Genomic DNA, 19893 nt, shown 5'->3' with positions numbered 1-19893 from the left:
TATAACTTGGATAAATATCTTAATGGCCATAATTTTAATGCTAGTTCAGTTCGGAAAAGTATTAGCAGCTATAATCTGGGAGTAGTAGCTTAATTTTCCTGATGATCCATGTATGCACTGTCCCTCTAATCAAGTAACGCACCCTGAAATCCGTATTTAAGATTTCGAAGCTTACGAAATGTAGGTTAGGTATAACGAGTTCGCGGGTGCTATTCTGCATTAGGATAGTAAAAATCGGATGCACGCAATTAAACCAGTGTCGTGTGGAATGATTCCCTTGAAAAAACAGCCCCAGGAAGAAGATATTTTTATGTGTGTTACACGCAGATGACATCATTAGATCCACCGTCAAACACACTGATCGTTATTTATCATCACGTGAGCCCCACACAGGTTTGGGTTCGGATATCTTTACAATTATATTTTGCTGATAAATCATAAGTCGGGCTAAGTGTTAATATTTCAGAATACGGTCTTGTTGAACCCCAGTGTTCGAAGGAACCCATGTTAACAACCACTGATTTACAGACATATCCTCAAATCCCTAATTGTGCTACTTATGCAGGCAAACTACCTCTATTAATTACATTTCTCTTCGTCCACGACATACAGAGCGATATTGCATTTACTGGGGATATTGCTTGGATTCCGTTGTCTGGGTCGTGTAAACATGCTCTATGCGGGGATCGGAAATGTGCGTCAACGCAAAGACCATTTGGAATAATGCAAACTATCTTATACGATTAACAGATAAACTTTTACCCATATGATGTTTCGTTTGATTGTTAGTGAGCGTTTACCCATTAAAGTCCGCGAGTCATTTTTTCAAATATTTAAAACATTTTTGGATTTATAAAGGCAACTGCCCCGCCAGCACAAACAGTTAAGCAATCAATTACTGTAGTTAGAAAACGTATCATTATGTAATCGTAGCATCGACTTCACCGATGTATATGTTACGATATTATGAATCGCCGTGAAGTCAACACTGTAGTGTTTGAATTTGTCCAATGGTACATTTTTAACAAAGCCAATCCGCCCGTATCCACGCAGTGTTGCAAAATCAACAGAAACAAACAAATTATATCGCACGTTGACTCGCTCCAACATATATATCATTGACTGAAAGCTATGTATGCATGCGCCAATGTTTATTCAGACATAACTTGCTGCCACGTATATTGAATCACATGCGATGTTAGTAAAGAGAAATTATAATACAGTCATTGAAGATATCTATTTCCGATGGATATACAAAAAGTTACTATCTAAAATCTTGTCGCGCCTATAGTTGTTGCAACGAAATATAGGTACTTGAATCGCTGTATTGCAAGAAATTTAACGCGGATTTTCAATTTAGACCGCTTGATTTTGGCGCATTCTGAAATAATTAGTGGGGAATCCAAAACTCGCAGGCTAATTTAAACAAATATCATGCATATTCCACGGACTATGATTGCAGCCGCGCTATTGAAAAATTATACTTGAAATGTCAAGAAATTCTTGCTGTTCAACAATTTCAGTCTTTGCGCTTGTCTTTTGCCATGCAGAATTTACGAAACTAGCCAGCGATAGGCATCCTCGATGACTCGCGCACGAAATGAATCATGTTGAGTGACCTCGTTTCATTATCAAATATTCACAGCGTAGGTAATCATGGATACTTTTTATCAGTATGTTAGGACCAAGGGATGGTGACTGACGGTAATTGCCACGAAAGACGTATATAAAGATTATTTGATAATGCTACGGATGGCTGGTCGTACCGAATTCGATAATACGGAGCTTGGTATGTAATTCTTGATTCAGTCGACCCATGCTTTTATTTCGTTCTGCTGAGCAGTGTCTTGCTCATTGTGTGTGCAAAACGACCGGTGATAGATATCAGTAAATTCCGTTGTAACATGCATCCCGCGATATCACATTATATAGCCTATTTAATGACTGGATGAACAGTTATATGCGGTACCAGCGGTAGTACAAGACATCGGATGGCTTGTTATTACTTTCCAGTAGTAAACAGACACGTTCGTTTTCGTGACTATTGCAGCTTTGTCATTCTTCATCCACAATAAAATAGATGAATCCACACCTAATCAGGTGAGCATTCTGACCTGCAAGGAAGATGGCGAAAAAGAAGTGGTTGGTGGAATGTGGTTTGATTTTTTCAATGCATTCTTCCTTGTGCCTAGAGCCCCCACAACCAGATATTGCTTGGTTCAATATTCACATAAAGTGGACCGTTGGCAGATGGTAGTCGCAGGTTTTCCTTCGCTGTTGCATATTACGCATTCCGATTCATTGAACATTCTCTGCGCCCACTTCTAGGCAATCTTTCGAAATCATCGGAAACAAACAAACCAAACTATATAACCCAGTGACTAGCGCAAGCCTATGTTTTATCGACTGACTTCTATTTGAGGATATATAAAATGTATTGCTGATATTTATTTGGCTTCCAACTTGCCTAGACCTGGATAAAGAGTGGATTGAACTATAAATGAAGATGGCGACAGAAAAGGACAGAAATCTTGTATTACATAGATATTTTGGAATGCAGTTCTGAGCCGACGCGATGGAATCCGTAGACAGAAGCATTCCCGAAATATTTATAACTGAAATAATTGCTACGGTCCAACTTTTTTTCATATTTCAATACACCTCGTGGGGCGTCTCGTTAAATCTTTAGTTAGTTTATTAGCATGTTTGGTACAAATATTATCGGACGAATGAAAACTATATGGTAGGCATAGGCCTACTCAGAATTCAATTGCAGCGTATTCGAATTTTCAGCTTTTCAAAATTCTCTGTTCACCTGAATTACTGGGGAGTCAGCTGTCAATCGAATTAAGGAACACAGAGTAGATTGCATTCGAGAGAATAAAGATATCTAGTGTACCGAAATCATAACGTGTATCCTAAATTGCTTCTTGCTTGGGGATGTAAGAGCGATTATTGAATTCTAAGAAATTTTAGAATCATCACGTTGTTTCTAGTAGAGGACACAGTCCAGCTCTAGTACTAGTAGAATATGTATTGCTATCGTTATTGACAGAAGTCAATCAAAACCGACGCTTTGGTTACAACCCATGTTCCCTCTAAGCTGCGCACGTGCGCAAATACGCGGTGCTCTGCGCATAGTAGATTTAAGATGCGCACAAAAGATCCAAAGTGATGACCTTTTTTTAGTCGTTTCGCACTGCTGCCCAGTGTCTGCGCAGTGAGTGGGTGAGTGTGCACAGACTCGTCAAAAATAGAGGAAACATTGCTTACAACCATATTTTTGTTGTTCGATGAATTCTAGACCAGTGCTCTTCAACCGGGGTGGTCGTACACCCTAGGGTGTACCAGAATTTGCAAAGGGTGTACCACTCGGATGGGGTGTACAGGGGTGTACCAGATCCGATTACAATGAGCCGATGGCTAGCTATCACAATGGCAGGTTTATGGGTCAGTACAGGGTGACGCACAGGTTAATGAGCAATATGGTACGATGTTATCTCAAAGGTAATACTCAGGGATATCTAGAACTCCTAGACTTCTAGATATCCCTGGGTAATACTGTACACCGCTTGATTGTGATGTCATAAGCAAATATTTCTCCTATTCATTTAGCCGTCGGCAATAGACCAATGGTTCCGTTTGGTGTTGGAAAGTATGCAGTTAACAAACATGTGTTCAGCTGTAGCAGGGGTGGGCAATTATTATATATAATAATAACACGGTTGAAACCGTGGCGGTTAATTAATGAAATAGCTATCTGCCGTCAGGATTCGAAACAATGTTAAATATGATACGTTTTTAACTCTTTTTAAACCCCTATCGACGTTCTTCTATTAAGACACTAAAACAGTTGTTCTCGAACTTATTTTACGAACGCCCCGCTTCATGATAGTGAAAATGTTCACGCCCAATCCAACGGATGGTTTAATGCCATGGAAGGTTATAGTTGTTGATGAGGGAATTCTATAATATCAAATTTGGACAATACACAGAGCAATAACTATACTATGAGCTTGGAGTAAATCGCGCGGGGCGCGAAAAAAAATACATTTAACTTCGGCTTCGCGCCTCCCTTCAGATGCTTTCGCGGCCCCCAGTTCGAGAGCCACTGCACTGAAATGTATATGGGATAGTACAAAGCTTGGTCGCTTTGGTCGCTGTATTCCGAGTAGTGTGCAGCTCGAATAGCCTTGATGTTGAGCGAAGTTTGCAGTTTTCCTGAAGTTCACCATCTCTTGACCGAGAGATTTGTGTTTTTGTCATAATTCAAACCCTTACTTCCACCGACATGATTAGCAAAAACTAAAATGACGGGTCTACCCCTAACTCCAGTATACAAATATTAGTGCGCTAAACCCTCTATGAATTTCAGCTTTCGATTTCCTCTTTTTGACATGAACTTTCATCCTTTATGGGTGATAGATATTAGGTATGATGATGATGATGAGTCATATAGCAGTCGCGAGCACTGATTGACTGGTTTTACCAACTACCGATTTGGAAACGCCTCACGTTACGATTTGAAACTCGTACCGTATAATGCGTAATGTGACAATCGCAACTAAGAAGGTTTGACCTAAACTATGGAAAGAGTGATTTCTTATGGATTTAATTGTTGCTCATACTTAGCCACAATGCCTTTATTTTGAATCTGGAGTACGCATGAAAGGAATGTAGGAAGCGTAGTCGTGACATATCAATGAACAGGCTTCAAAGCAAACGAATTGTCTGTTTAGTTGATACAGCCCAAATTATAGTCCACGCATCATCATTAAAAAAGCAGGTTGCATGTTAAGAATTCCAAGCAACCTTTCGCGGGCCGCACAGGATGGCTTCGCGGGCCGCATTTTTCCCGCGGGCCGCACTTTGCCCAGGTCTGAGCTTTAGTCATTTGTCTTTAAGTGATTTTTGAGGAAACCGCCGCGATAGCTCAGACTTCTTGAATCGGTACTTCCTACCCGGCGTTAATAAATACCGCAATGCACATGAATGAAGTGACGTAGCCAGCCAGGGTCGAAACAGCTTCCATGTTGAAACAACAAACACTTTTGTTTTAAAATGCCGATTTTATATCCTATCTTTCGCCATACATTTGCAATTTAGTATTTTGTTATTAGTGATGCCAATTAGCGACAATAGACTGTGTATAGCGGCACACGATCTGAGGTTACTGACATCTCTTCCAGCCCATGTGCTACTATCGACTGTGTGTGGTGTGAAGCAGGCCTGATACGCAGTAGGCTGGTGCGCCTGCTATCATCGCTGATCTGAATTACCGCTTCTCCAGCAGTAGCTTTACTTACTTTCTCCCCAATACTGTTAAATTTAGGTTGATTATCGTTTGTAATGTCATGCTGTTTTGGGGCTGACACGAAATAAATTCCAATTTGCGTGACGGGCGGCCTAACTGGCTGCGAATAAACTCTGTGACCAAATACTATTTTATTCAAATCCAATTTTTTTTTGACGGCAATAACTCCGCTTCTACTGGTTGGAATAGAATCAAATTTGAAGAACATCATTTTTATAGACAACAGAAAAATTTCACATTTTTCGTTATTTATTTTTATATAATAAATAGAAACTTTCTTCTCCCGTAGCCATGCGGCTACTGGTTGGAATTGAACCAAATTTGGTGTGTAGGCTTAAGTTAGGTAACCTAACAATTTTATCAAGTAGCCAGTACGATTTGAGGAAAAAAGTCATTTTTGAAGACCCCTAATGAACAGGGGTGTACGAGTTTTGAGCAAACGTTAAAAGGGTGTACCACGTCGAAAAAGGTTGAAGAGCACTGTTCTAGACGATTCGAGTCAGAGCGGTCATATAGTCGATTTCGAATCGTTATTAGATTTTACTCATCACTAACAATGGTACTATTTTGAATATAAACCAGCATCCAACCAGAATTTGGTTGTGGTCTAAATCGTAACTGAGAAATAGTGACTAGAATTATTGTATTGATATAATTTACCGCATATTTCCAATGTATGATTGATGATTCGTGATCACATAAAATAATTGGTAGGGACTTTAAATTTGATGGATCAATTGGTATGGATGTCTAATATATTCGAGGCACTATAAAGGCAATAGCACGATCTGCAAAGTTACTACATCCGAGGTAAATATCCGCCTTCCTGTCATATTGTCGGCCGGTGTGCTTCCCTGTTATCTACAAAAATAAACAAACGGCATAGTTGGATGACTTGCGTTAAAATATATTTTGTTTACTGAGCTGTTTGCGTGGCCCAACATTCGTAGTGTCATTCACTAATGTTAACCCATAAAATCTTGGTAAGTGCTACAATAACGTGCATACAACTAATCTGTTTCATATGTAATGTGAGACAAAAAGTATTCACATGATGTTTAATAATGAATGCCTATGGTGGACGAAGGAAGCCCTAGGTTTTGACTCGTTATAATGTGAAGCTTCTTGTAATAAAGTTGTAAGCCTCTGCAAAAGAAGTTTCAGTAGTGAACTAAGCACGTGGTATGCTCACGCGAAAAAAGATGTTATTTTTCCGCATATATACCTTGTTACATTTGTATGTCGTCTCTGCAAGCTCTATGTGAAGCATAAGGTCTCTAACTCACCACACAGTAGCCTACTGATTCTGCGTTAGACTACCAAGTAACCGGCGCCGAGGCTCGGCTCCAGTCCAACGCGACCAATACTGGTGCAGGATTACAGTTGACGCATGAACAAATCGACGTGTTTTGGCAGTTTTTACTAAGGGGTGAGCAAATAATAGATGTCGAGCGTTGTACTTGTGCAAACGATAGCATATATCCTCGCTTCCTGTTTTTTGTCGGAAAGTGCTACAGGAAAAGCACAGGCTGATGGATCATTTGAACTGCAGGAACTTTGGAATTTGACAAAATCTGTTAGAGCTCTTGTGTTTGACACAACATCCTCAAACACTGGTAAAAACTAAGGTGCGGTCCCGTTACTTGAAGAATTGATTAACAGAAAAGTTTTCTACAATGCCTGTCGCCATCATATTTATGAACTGGTCATCCGAGAGGTTTGGAAGTGTTTGTTTGGATCGACAGCCATAGGCCCTGAAAACAGGATTTTAATACCTTCAAGAAGAAGTGGAAACATATCGATAAATCAAGAAGCTATAAAACGCCGAAGTTTATTGAAGGCAGCTGGTTGGCGATGAAAGCTGATGAAGCAAAGCAAGAAATAATTCCACTGATGAAACCCAATGATGGAAAGCAGAAAGAAGTCTTGATAAGAGATGACTACAGAGAATGTGCAACCTTGGCGATTTTGGATGACAAATGTTGATCATCGTTTTTGCAAGCCTGGTGCTACTCATAGCGCTAGATGGACGAGTCAAGTCCTGTACTGTCAAAAAATGTTCATGTGGAGTGAGCAAATGGACTATTCTGAAGAGTTCATTGAAATGTTGGAACGGATCAATACATTCATTGCTTTGTTTTATGTTCCAGGTCGGTTGAAAACTGGTATTGCATGTGACGCACCTTGGAATGATCTCAAATTCCTTCATGACATGAAAAACGTTTCATTATGCGATCTCACTGTTGCTAATGTGGCATACAAGAAATTGCGAAAACATCATTGGTATCTAACTGGGGAAATGGTGGTATTTAACATGTTCTCGGCTAATCCAAAGATTCCTGACAAACTGAAGGATGCGATGGCTGCTAAATTGCTGAAAATGCCAATCCCTAAAAAAATTCGCAGAGGTATGCCTCTCAGTCTGATCTCTGACTTTGTCTCTGAGTCAATCAGTATGGTCGATTTGATTGGGCCAGAATCGTGGTTTCTATTTGATGCTATACATGTGGAACATGATTGGTTGAGTCTTCCAGTTTCAGAATGGCATACTGATCCGGATTTCGTGACTACTCAAGAATTTGTGAATACTGTTGAAGTAGTTAATGATGCAGCAGAGTATATGGTAGAATTGAATATCGACTATGCTGCGTTCAAAACGGATGACAAAAAACAGCGAGCGAGCCTCTTACAAGCTGTGGAAGATCACCAGAACAGATATGCAGATTTCTCGAAAGCAACCAGCATTTCATCCACCTGATTTATGTAATATTTTGCCGAGTTGATCTCTTTCTTTGCCTTATTTGTTCGTTTCCTGTGATGTTTATAATGTGTCTGTGAGTGGATGTTACATTTACAGTTGTATTCCTGCACATGGGGATCCAGGAAATTGATGAACAGTTCCGGGTAGGTTTGAGGGGTGTAGGATATGTGATCCAACAAAATAACTATCAGTTTTAGGTAGTTTTGAGCAGTTCTAAGGCAGTGGGGGACATGGAAATGATATCCTGAACTAGCAATGCCTTATATAGTGGGGTTTTGTAGCACTCCAAACCGCAACAGCTGCATAAATCCATGTTATATGTCACTTAAACTAGGCTAAGTAAAATCGTGACACTCAGATTTTAGGGGAATCCCCTATTTTCAGCTGCTACTCTTCCAGCTCAATGTGCACACGGATGCAGGGGACGAGTTACAAAAAAAGTAGCCAGAATATGTTTTTAAGGTATAAGGCATGGGAATCGGACTGAAAACCTGGACTTTTGGAAAGTCGATCAATTCTGAACAAGCCTAACCCACACACAGGTAGGCCAACCGCTAGATCATGGATTCTTGAAGAATGGGTCACCGTGTTCTCTGTGCTCTGTCAATTAGACAAGCTAACGCACTTTATATTTCTTTGAATTAAATTCTATTGACCATACAAGTTCCATTTTATTCCATTCCAGTTTTAATTGGAGTGGCGAATTTCATGGTGATGCTGTATATGCCTGCAATTTTGAAAAGTGACGTTCTTCCAATAAGGTGTTGTAACCGTTATTCAAGAATTGCAGCAATGTAGCCCACATCACTGTTACAATCAGCAAACAATTACCGCGATGTGAACTACTCAATATTAACTGACACCCCCATTCCAAGTAAGCAACAATTACTGATCAGATTGGATGCCTAATGTCTCCTTTGTAATCGTCTGCTTGACACTCATGTAATTATTACGCATCATTGCATAGTGCAGTAGTTCCCAACCGGGGAGGAATTCCCCCCTTGGGGGGAATTTTGCAATTTTTAGGGAGGAATTCCACTTTAGAATTGTAACGGATTTCCCAAATTGTTCATGTCCGAACTGTCATGTTGGCAACCAGTTATATCAGAACGTATGCTCCTTACAGCTGTTTTTTTTTGCTGAAAGCTTGTTCAAATGCTATTTGAAATCTCTTTCTCCCACACAAGTTCCCCCTTGTTTTTTTTTAAAAACTAGTTCAGATGTGCTGCAGTTCGCAAGACAATTTTGTATGCCAGCGACCGCCTCTCAATCAAATATATTCTAAGCGAGCAAATGTCGTGCCGAATCTATCACAACAAGGCCTCTAACGAAAGTATTTATCTTATATTTTCATGTCAACATTTTCATAAAGTGAAAAAATATTCCAACGTCATTGATTCAAGTCAAAGAGATCGCTAGCCTTGCTTTAATTTTAGTGAACAGCTACTCGATCGAAAAAATCCATGTTAAACTTGGTGCAATGTTGCCGAAACCGAATGAGTGTCCTAAATTTCAATGAGCTCAAGCAGGAAATCTGATCACGTGTATGTTATATATCAGGGTATTTATCAGGGCTGTAACCAAGTCACGAGAGGCTCCGAGTCACAAGTCAATTTCACTTTCATAGTTTTGACTCGAGTCAAGTCGAGTCATTTTCAATTTACCATTGAGTCAAGTCCGACGGTCCAAGTCACCGAGCATAGGGTCGAGTCCGAGTTATGGTATTATGACTCGAGTCCGAGTCCAATTCATTGTGTTGACTGCTCAGTTTCCAGTTGAAGTCTTGTTTAACTCACTTTTTATAACTCTGTTTGGTGATAATGAACGATTTTGATTTATAATATACTAATTTTCCTCACTTTGAGCAGTTTATTGTCGCATTTTCAAGTACCAGGACCAATAGACGAAATTCCAATAGGAAGGCCACTTTACTGTTCTTCGAAATTACAATGAAATGTCGGTCTTGGCCGTCTAGTCACGAGTCATATGGCTTGGTTCGAGTCATGTACAATGCCTCCAAGTCGAGTCAATACACATAGATTGTCTCTAGTCGAGTCGAGTCGTTTCCCTATTTTGAGAAAATGACTCGAGTCAAGTCGAGTCATCAGAAAATGCTATCCTGCTATATATGAAAATACCAATATTGTTGGCCAAATGCATAAGCAAACTTGAGAAAAAAAATCGCGAGACCAGTAAATTTATGCATAGGCCCTACTGATTTTTCACAGCAGTTATATTAGCGATTGGTGCATGATAAGCCGAAAACACAAATGGAAGTATGGGGGTCTGTTGAGTCAATCCTTCCAGAATTAGTTTGATTGGGACCAAGACCATTTGTTTTTGGAGGTCTACAAAGTTTTGTTACAGCCCTGCTAGCAACAAACACTATGTACCTCCCGTCTTATTCCTCGGTCAACAGGTGATTGCGCGGTCAAAATGACCTTTTTTAATCATCGGGCAGATTTCTCCTAAGGGGGGAATTTTGGCTCAAATTTCGGCCAAGGGAGGCACGAGATGAAAGAGGTTGGGAACCACTGGCATAGTGAAATTCGTTAATATACATTTTAATAATATATTCATAGTGAAAATATATTAAAACCCTAAGCTTTTAGAGCTGAAACTTTTCAAGGGCAATCGTCAGCAAATGAAGAATTTCAAAAACATGCATCTAGCTACATTGCCTACAACCAATTATGACGTCATAGGAACAAACAACATGAAATACAGGCAAAGCGCGAGCGCGGCTAGTGGCCAATTTTCAGATTCACTAAAAATTCCTTCTGCTGACACAAGCGCGGTCGGTGGATTTTAATATAAGTCGATTCCAGTGCAAACAGATGGAAATTAGTGCGGCCTCTGCCTAATATAGAAAATCTTTCATCGCAATAGTTTTTAGCGCAAGTTACATTCTCAGCCAAATGCTTGCCGATGGCAGAGTTCATGGCCATGGCATGATTACGTTCTAGTAATCGCAGATCAGTTTCGGCTGCGTCTTCGCGAGAGTCTAGTGTGTTTGATCTAATAACGCTCGGAACATGTTGTTTGATGCGTTCCTGCAAGCGCTGAGTTGTTCTTCCCAGGTACCGACAATCACAGTGGCACTGGAAATCATAGACTATATTGCTTTGTTGACAAGCAGGAAGAACATCTTTGCGCGTTGCAGGAAGCAATTGTTTGGTGGTAAACACATTAGTTTTTACGTCACCGTAATAACGATTTACAGCAGAAATCAATTGCTTTTCAAACCGGGAAGAGATGGTGCCCAGTCACGGTAAATGTATATATACATTTTCCTCAGACCGTGTGTTCGTGTTTTGTGATTTGTTGGGATTGAAATTCCTGAGTTTTCTGTCAACAAAACTCTTGATGATGTGTTCGGGGTACCCGTTATCGATTCGAATTTTGCGGATATATTCTAGCTCCGCGTTTAATTTTTCCTCCGAACGAATCATCAAGGCTCTGTTCACCAACGTGCCAATCAAATTTAGTTTACGGCGATTCGGGCTGAAAGAATTCCAGCGTATATAATGCCCTGTAAACGTTGGCTTCCGGTAAATCGAAGTGACAAAGCTAATATCCCGTTTTTCCACTAGAACGTCTAAGAATGGTAACGAGTTAGCACGCTCTTTTTCATATGTGAATTTTAAAGACGGGTGTAGAGAATTCAAGTTATCAAAAAAGTCATCGAACTCCGTCTCATTTTGACAGATAACGAAAGTGTCGTTGACATAGCGACGGTACATGAATGGAGGCTTGGTTTCATCTGCCGCGAAAAGTCTGTTTTCATGGAATCCCACATATATATTGGCTAAAATCGGGCCAAGAGGGCTACCCATAGCTACACTGTCGGTTTGCATGTAGATGGTATCGTTAAAACTAAACTCAACAGAGCAAGTAGCCGTATTAAGAAGTTCAACGAACACTTTACGCGAGAAGGAAGGTGGTGCTAAATCACCACCATCATATAGCGCGTCCGCACAGATATCAATGGTCTCCTTCAGCGGCACGTTCGTGAAGATACTAACGATATCATATGAACCGAGAAACATATTCGAGTTTGGAAGGTCGGTTGTTTTCATCTCGTGCGCGAATGTAAACGAATCAGCGACGCAATGCGAGTAGTTAGGTAAATGTGCGGAATGTGCCCATTCGCGATTTATAATAAACAAACAAAGATTATCAATATAATAAGTATTGAAAGAATTAGCTCATTCTCAGTTTTGCAGCAATACTCGAGGGGAATTCCCTTCTGACTGTGCGGCAATTAAAAAAAGGGGGATTGACGCTAGAGAGAAAACGAACAAAGAATCTCGATTGACCTTTGTACTCAGACATGAGACTTGAGTACTTCTACTTGTACTTTTCCACTCCTGATTCTACCTCGCCTGACCTCTGGTACACGAGACTTGTATATTTAGTATTTTTTTAATGGGGCTTGATAATAGCTACCTGTCCTGACCTATCGGTCCGTGGTCAATCCAAGGACGAGTCTTGGGAATAATTGCCTGTCAAATCTCCTGGATGACTTGTCGATCCGCGTTTGATTCAATTTCGTGTACGGGGGGGTCATAGGAATAATTGCCGGTCGTGACGTCAGTATAGTTTTCTTCCGATCCATGAGATCCTGGACGGGGGTTGATAATAGTTGCCTGCCCTGACCCGTCGTCTCGTGGTCCAATTTCGTGGCTTGGGAGCAATAACCCGTCAAACTGGTTGACTCGTCGTTCCGCGGTTGATTCAATTTCGTGTACGGGGGGTCATAGGAATAATTGCCGGTCGTGACGTCAGTATAGTTTTCTCCTGATCCGCTAGATTCTGGTGCGTGTTTTAGGTGTCCATACGTTCGGGTGTGTAAAGTGATGCTTGTGGTCTGTCTCATACTGTCGTACTTGTCCGCCTTTTGCTTTTTTGTTGACTTAAATAGTGAGGAGAAATGATCTGTTATGATTATAAATATGTGTGTCATTTCGAGTCATACCGAGAATCAGATTAAATATAGTAGAAATTTGTATTAGGCGCCCCGACACGGATTGACTTATATAAAGTAGCATTATGAATATATAATAAGTAATTAAACAAATAGCTGATTCTCAATTTTACGCGCATCAACGTGTTAACTGTCGGCATTACATACCTAGTAATCGGTATATCGATCACGAGCTCACCACGCACTTGTCGTTCGAGGGCGAATAATTTCGCTGCAGACAGTCACTTGTGTCCGCGTGTACCGTAACATATCCTCAACACTTGTTATGCCAACACCTCCACGCATATTTACAATATCCCAGCAAACACGAGATATATTTCGGACATGTTCGGATATCTTTTTGTTATCCTAATTATCTCAAAATTGTGTTTGTGCATATCTTGTCCGGAAACGTATCTTGAGTACATCTTTTTCTTATCCAACAAATTTCGTCAAAATGCCGAAAATACATTTGTGAGGAATCAAATTCGATTATTGTTTCCTTTTATGGTATAATTTATCTATACTATCAATTTTATTGATGTCTTACTCTTATGGGGTGATATGTCACCATAATTGCCACTATCGAATCATAGCAATTTACATCGTTGTAAATTGCTATGATCGAATGTTTTTCCTTTTGTCACACGCCGCTTTCACGTGATTTTGTAGATATTTTGATTCTTGGCCATCCCAAATTTTGGAATCCGAATCCAGGCGGCAATTTGAAAATCTTATGAATTCTGGGTAACCCGAAAAACTGCTGCCAAAATAATGCTATACTATTTGATAGTTCAATAGAAAAATCCTGCTACAATCCGACTATCAAAGCAAATTCAGAATCCGGATCTACTCCGGCTACGCTGAAAATCATCCGGCTGCTCATCCGTACTCCGTAGTGTAGCCGTCTAGCCGTCGTAGCCGAGTGACTCAATGGCTTGAGGCACTTTCTCCCCACGCGAACACCCGTTTCGGCGCGCAGGTTTCAAACCGCCAGACAAAAGACAGAAGCGCTCTGATAATGGCGGCTTGCAGTGCAGATATCGTCGTCGTTTTGGTTTTAGTAGCGTTTAGGGAAATCGCAGTTAATCGAGGCTAATCCAAGCATATTTCTATATAAGAATACCGAAAACTTCACTGTGCAAGGTAATTTATATATGCTTCTTATATAATCATAGTGAAGGATTTGCTGTAAATGAATATAGGTGGGTATTAGTCGATCAATAAATCGAGCAATCATTTGCTGTTGTGCTTTTTGTTGAACAAGAACAACCGGTTGCTGTTGCTGTAATACATAAAAGCTGGAAAACCGATGTAGAAGTGATCTCATTGATTCCTAGCTTATATCTTATGAATTGTGAATTGTGCGAAATTGTTTGTATCTATAATAGAATTGCATGGCTGGTGGTTGCGTAAGAATGCAAATAGCACGGTAAGGCCAAGAACAAAAAGCAACCATAATATGATAATCGCAATTGGTCTCTGTATAAAAGATACAGATGAAATGCTCATCCAGTAAGTTATAAACTCAGAATTAGCGTACTGTTTTCCAAGTGGGCCTACCTTGCCATCTACATTATCCATCTGTTTTAGATGTACGGAGCGTAGCTTTTAGTGATATAATAAAAGTTGCGGAGAGTAGTGGCTTGCCCACGTCTTTGTCATAGTCTGGACTGAAAATGAAGCGCAGCGGCCAAAACGAAAACGTCAGCGGAACAAACAATTTTTGAATAGTTCGGCGTCAACTGATGGTCAAGGTATACCCTTTTATTCTGTGCAATATGGTATATATATATGTAAAACGTTTATAATTTGTAGATGATGTTTTCCTGCAAGGAAGAAACGTAATCCAAGTATTCAGATACAAGACATGCCAATTTCAAGAATGCGGTCATCTTATGATTCTGGCAAGCAGGAGTGATATCAATGATGCTCGCAATGCAAGTTTGCCATCATTAGCGAAAAGAGTGTTCAAGAATGGCATAATCCCATCATTGAATGTAACGGCCAGAGATCTAAGTCCTGCAGTAAGTTCCTAGCACTTTGATGCGTTCTCGAATTTGAGAATAAAGTCTCGCTGTTTTTCAGATGCTCCTTCATTTGAAATCATCGCTGAACTACAAAATTTTGACCATCAACAACGCGGCCTGTCATAAAGTAATGGTAAGTTTATCACATAGGAAGATCAATCCAACTTCCTTGCAATCGAATCCTTTTTAGCTTGTGCATCAAAGACATAAAGTTGCAGAAAAACCAGATGATGGATTTCCTCAGACATCATATCGACAATTACTCCAAAAGACCTCAATCGAGTGCCCCAATTTTGCTGAAAGATATAATTGAAGATCCCTGTGAAACCTTGTCACAGCTGGAACACCTTTGAACAACGGCAAAGTCTGAACTGGTATGTTTTTGTTTCTCATTCGAACAAAGCGATTGACAGTCTGAATCAGGGGTGTCCGCCGAAACCAAGGAATCATTTTCAGACACAGCAGGGGTCCTTATCGAAATTAGTTCTATTATCCAAAATTGCCAATGTGATTTATTGCGAAATCGCAAAGTCAACCAAGCCTTTGATGAGCGTGACCATGAAATTTATGATGTAGATGGTTTTATCTAGAATGCCCATAAATGGTTTTATCTAGAATGCCCATAAATGTCATTGTTAATTCTGGTGCAAACCATTAATGCAAGGCAGTACCATCTGTATTGTGTACCACTAATATAATGTTGTTACAGGTAGCCGCTTTAATGGGATTCCGGGGTGTACAATTGCCGGAAACTGTCGAAAATATGATGACCAGCATAGCTGTAAAGAAAGTATGGAAATCCTAGTCTTAAGGGTCAAAAAAGCAAGAGTGACACTTGAAAAGACTATTTGACGTAAGTTATCAACGGTTATTGACGGAAATTGAACGTAATCAACGTAAAAAAAGTTGAGCCAAAGCCTCGATTTTTCAACATTTTAATCGTTTGACGTCATATGTCGTCACTGATGTGCAAAGTTATCTACTTTAGTACTCTAGTTGTTGACGAGTTTTGTTCGTTGTCTGATGGCTGATGTATAGTATGCCATGACTGTGACTGGACAGTGGATATCTTCATCTAATTATATCTCTTTTTAGAAGCATGCAGATCGGCTCATCCTGACCTCGAGATCCCAGATAAAAGAACTAAAGATCAGGTTGCAAGATCTCTAACTGTTGCTGGATCTTGCAAGGTAATTTTGTTATTAAGTTTGATGATTGTGTGGTGTGACAGTTGTGTCTTTTATGATATGAGTGGACTGTAAGTGAATTGTTCTTGCCGCTCATCTTCAGAACATTGTATATCAGTGGTCCCCAAACTTTACGAGAAAATTTACGTGACAATTTCCCTCCGCGGGTCGCATTTGTCTCGCACGGGGAGAATAAAATTTAATTTGAATAACTCTACATCATGTTGATTTACAAAATAATTTTAAGCAACTTCGATTTTGGTTCAGACAATAACCTGTCTAAAAAATCTTATACTCTGGGAATTAAAATATTCGAAAATTTCTGGATCGTGTGAATTTTTGGAAGGTACTTTGCAGTCATAAAAATTGTCTCACAGACCCCAGTTTGCGAACCACTGCATATATTTACTATGCCGTACATGGAATGAGCGATCATTATCACATCAGCCTCTCACAGGCAACTATTACCATATTAATAATAAAATGATAATGTAAAGAACAATCTTCATCCCGTGCCGAAACGATAGGTTTTGAAATCCGTTCCCAGCAGCACGTCTTCATGACGCCAATAGCATGAAAATCTTCTCTATAATGACAGGCATTATTGAACTTGAACAGGTTCTGGTTTATCATCTTGAAAGCGTAACTGCGTTAATTATATCTTCAGTGTAAAAGTAAAGGTCATGTCGCTTTTGAAAGAGGGCTTGAGGTCTTTTGGTTAATGTAACTCAGATCACCATCCCATTTTACCCACAACCAAACACATAACGACTTCTGTTCTACAGTGATAATAATCAATTGTAGTAATTTACTCATTTATGTTATAGGGTGGCGATAAAGAAGATAACAGGAGCAAGGCTGTCATCACAGAGTCTGACAATTCCGACAACGATTTCGAACTTATGCTTAGGCAGCAATATTTGCTGAAGTGATTGCGAAGTTCTGTGCTGATTTAATACACGAACAAAGCCATGCATGATTTGTAAAATCATCAGTCAGTCTTCATTGATAAGGGCAGTGCAGGATGTGGCAGGTCCAGGTACCCAACCAGGGTCAGGGGTCACCTAGGGTCAGGGTTCATCTAGGGTCAAGCAAGATATCATGACAATGTCATACAGGTATCTTTGAAGATGTCCTATATATGTGCAAATGTGTCGACAGATTTATATAAACAATACATATGACTAGATATATTTTGAAGTAGTTGAGTCATATACAAAATATATCTGCAATATATTCTGTGTTTGCTGGGATCATACTAAGGAACTATTGCTTCGGCAGCCACGCACTGTCGCTCGAAGTCGACAAATTTCGCTGCAGACAATGAGTTGTACTCACGTGTGCCGTAACATATCCTCAACACATGTTATGCCAACACCGCCCGAGCATATTTGCAGCATCATACTGCAAATATATTGAATCGGCGAAGTGTTACCATCAGAAAATTGCTGCGTCACACCTTCGAGCCTCGCATTTCCCGCTCGGTAACTGCGAGTACGATGTCAGATTCAAGTGACGAATCGGGGTAGCTTGCTTCATCGGGGGTGGACTGGCCTTATTTGGCTGAAACGCGCTCGGTGGTGCAATAATGGGAATGAATTGTGACAGATCATACTCGGGTTGCCAAGTCCAAAAAATCCGGCTAGCACGTAAAGTCCTGTTATTTTCACATGTGGTGAGGGCAAAATACAGCATAAATCCGACTTTCAAGGCCATTTGGCCGCATCCAGACTGGCTTCGCTGAAAACTGATGAAATCTGCGCCGGGTCCGGAGATGTTTCGTGACCTCCCCCGTCCAGACGAGATTGTTCTGCTGTAATATAGGTGTCGTTGTATAATAATTTACGTACAAGGAGACTTGGTATCGCCCCTTTGGCGGAATTCTGTTTGATTCGTCTGCACAGGTGTTATTAGTGCGATCAGATTTGGCACCTCAAGGAGTATATTGGTATAAATCACACAACGATGACAATAACTTTACCGGTCAACAATGTACGTAAATCAGCTATGATCAATCGAGCGTGACACAATCGCTGTCAGTCATCAATCTGCGACTTGACAAAACTCGCGTTTTCGGGTTGACAGCAACACAGTGCGATATATTTGATGTCCCTATCGACCCTCCTATTTAAATAGGGTTACCATGCGGCCTCATTTAGGGGAGCATATGTCCTCCATTTCCCAGATATGTCACCCAATTCGCCCAAATGTACTCTCTTTCAGTCAATTTGTCCTCCTTGTTAGCTTAACATATCCAAAAAACACCACGAGTAACGCAAAATGTGGGCCTAGATTACGAAAGTCGGGTATGTAGCCAAATCGGAAAAATGACGCTATGATGATATTGTGCAGGCTATTACGTGGATACGGGGCCTGTGTAACCATGTGAATAGTAAAATCGCCCCAAACTCCCGTGAAAAAAGATCGAGCGCAATCGACCATGTCGGGCCCACCTTAGTACAGCCAAATGATCCCATGTCGTACCGAGAATAGCCGGGGTGGTGGTACATCATTCTCACAAGATGTAGGCTACTTTGGAATGCGTGTGAAATCGTCATCGTCCGCTACTCGACTAAAGCAGAATATAGCTTTGAAGTACTCAAGTAAAAGTAGCTTTAAAAGAAATGTCGTGAAATCGCTTTCCATCCTAATTATAAAGAGTAGGCCCCCATAAAACTATCGAGTCAAAATGTAGTTTCGAAGCGATCCGGTAATTTGTGAATCTTATTTATGGGTTGCACGGTGTGTTCATTGATTAGAGAGGAGACACGGCGGTGCCTGTATAACAAGGCTGTTCTCAAATCCACATTTTCTTCGTTATTATCGGCGAGATATGGCTTTGCAGTGACATTGCGGTCTTTAAAATATATTGGTTAAATACGATTTATCCCTCATATATGGGGATCAACGGGTGAGTAATGTATCGATTCAGCAATTCGGGGGCCCCAAGTACTTAATTTTCTTATATCCGGCCCCGCCGACTGAAGGAGTTGCCCGCCCCCTTGTATAACACATATGTAAATGATACAATAGCGACAGCTAGCGGTTGTCAATCATCCATAAATATACAGCTAACCAGTAATACAGCCCTCAAGGATAAACTAGGAATATTTCTGTGAGTCGCCTCGATTGACCCATGCGGCAAGTTTAGACACGAACGTATTTTGAGGTGTGATATAATACTAGTAATTGTACTGTATTTTTCCACGCACACATACCACAATCGAAAACGGGGTTCGCCCGTCTGATCCCCAGCGTTTGCCTTTAACAAAAGTATCGGGTATAAGTGACCACGCCAAGTCTCCCCACCGCTTTCGAGTAGGTATTCGGAAAGACCGAATCGTGATCACCTCCATACAAGGCACAATAGCTCTGCGTGCAGCGACCTATTTGCGGGCTGTGCATGTGTTGTTAGCGCAATCAGGTTTAACACAGCAAGAACGTAGTCATTTGAGGATGAATAAAATCTTACCCCACAACGATACCAACTTTACACCCCTCAACGACTCCAGCGGTATGTAATTATGTGGATTTCATATTTTTATGAAAAAAGCTAATCGACCATAAGATACTGTTACGTGCCAAGGTGCCATCCTTTTTGACAAAGGTACGTTATCGTTGTGTTTTCACACATC

General features: G+C 40.5%; 3 protein-coding genes across 5 annotated transcripts in view; all 3 read left to right on the top strand.

Moving 5' to 3' along the window:
- LOC145452026 (uncharacterized) overlaps window positions 1-19893 on the top strand; it is a 289897-nt gene that overhangs the window by 96559 nt on the left and 173445 nt on the right. The gene's annotated exons all lie outside the window — the stretch shown is intronic.
- Window positions 1-19893, top strand: part of LOC145443518 (uncharacterized) — a 216646-nt gene that overhangs the window by 91032 nt on the left and 105721 nt on the right. The gene's annotated exons all lie outside the window — the stretch shown is intronic.
- On the top strand, window positions 14153-17232 carry LOC145439756 (uncharacterized). 3 transcript variants are annotated; one of them, XM_080317389.1, is made up of 7 exons: window positions 14162-14825; window positions 14878-15068; window positions 15130-15204; window positions 15262-15445; window positions 15781-15924; window positions 16167-16261; window positions 17086-17232. In XM_080317389.1, the coding sequence occupies exons 2-4, from the start codon at window positions 14940-14942 to the stop codon at window positions 15382-15384; spliced, it is 327 nt and encodes a 108-aa protein (XP_080173515.1). In that variant the 5' UTR covers window positions 14162-14825; window positions 14878-14939; the 3' UTR covers window positions 15385-15445; window positions 15781-15924; window positions 16167-16261; window positions 17086-17232. The 3 variants fall into 3 exon arrangements, with proteins under 3 accessions (XP_080173518.1, XP_080173515.1, XP_080173507.1); XM_080317381.1 differs by having other exon boundaries at window positions 14163-14798; window positions 14860-15068; XM_080317392.1 differs by lacking the exon at window positions 15781-15924 and having other exon boundaries at window positions 14153-14798; window positions 14860-15068.

This window comes from Botryllus schlosseri, chromosome 1 (genome assembly GCF_051294905.1).
Source record: "Botryllus schlosseri isolate E-star chromosome 1, Bs_hap1, whole genome shotgun sequence".
NCBI lineage: Eukaryota > Metazoa > Chordata > Ascidiacea > Stolidobranchia > Styelidae > Botryllus > Botryllus schlosseri.
The sequence above is the reverse complement of the archived record's forward strand: the minus strand, read 5'-3'. Positions and strand labels throughout refer to the sequence as shown.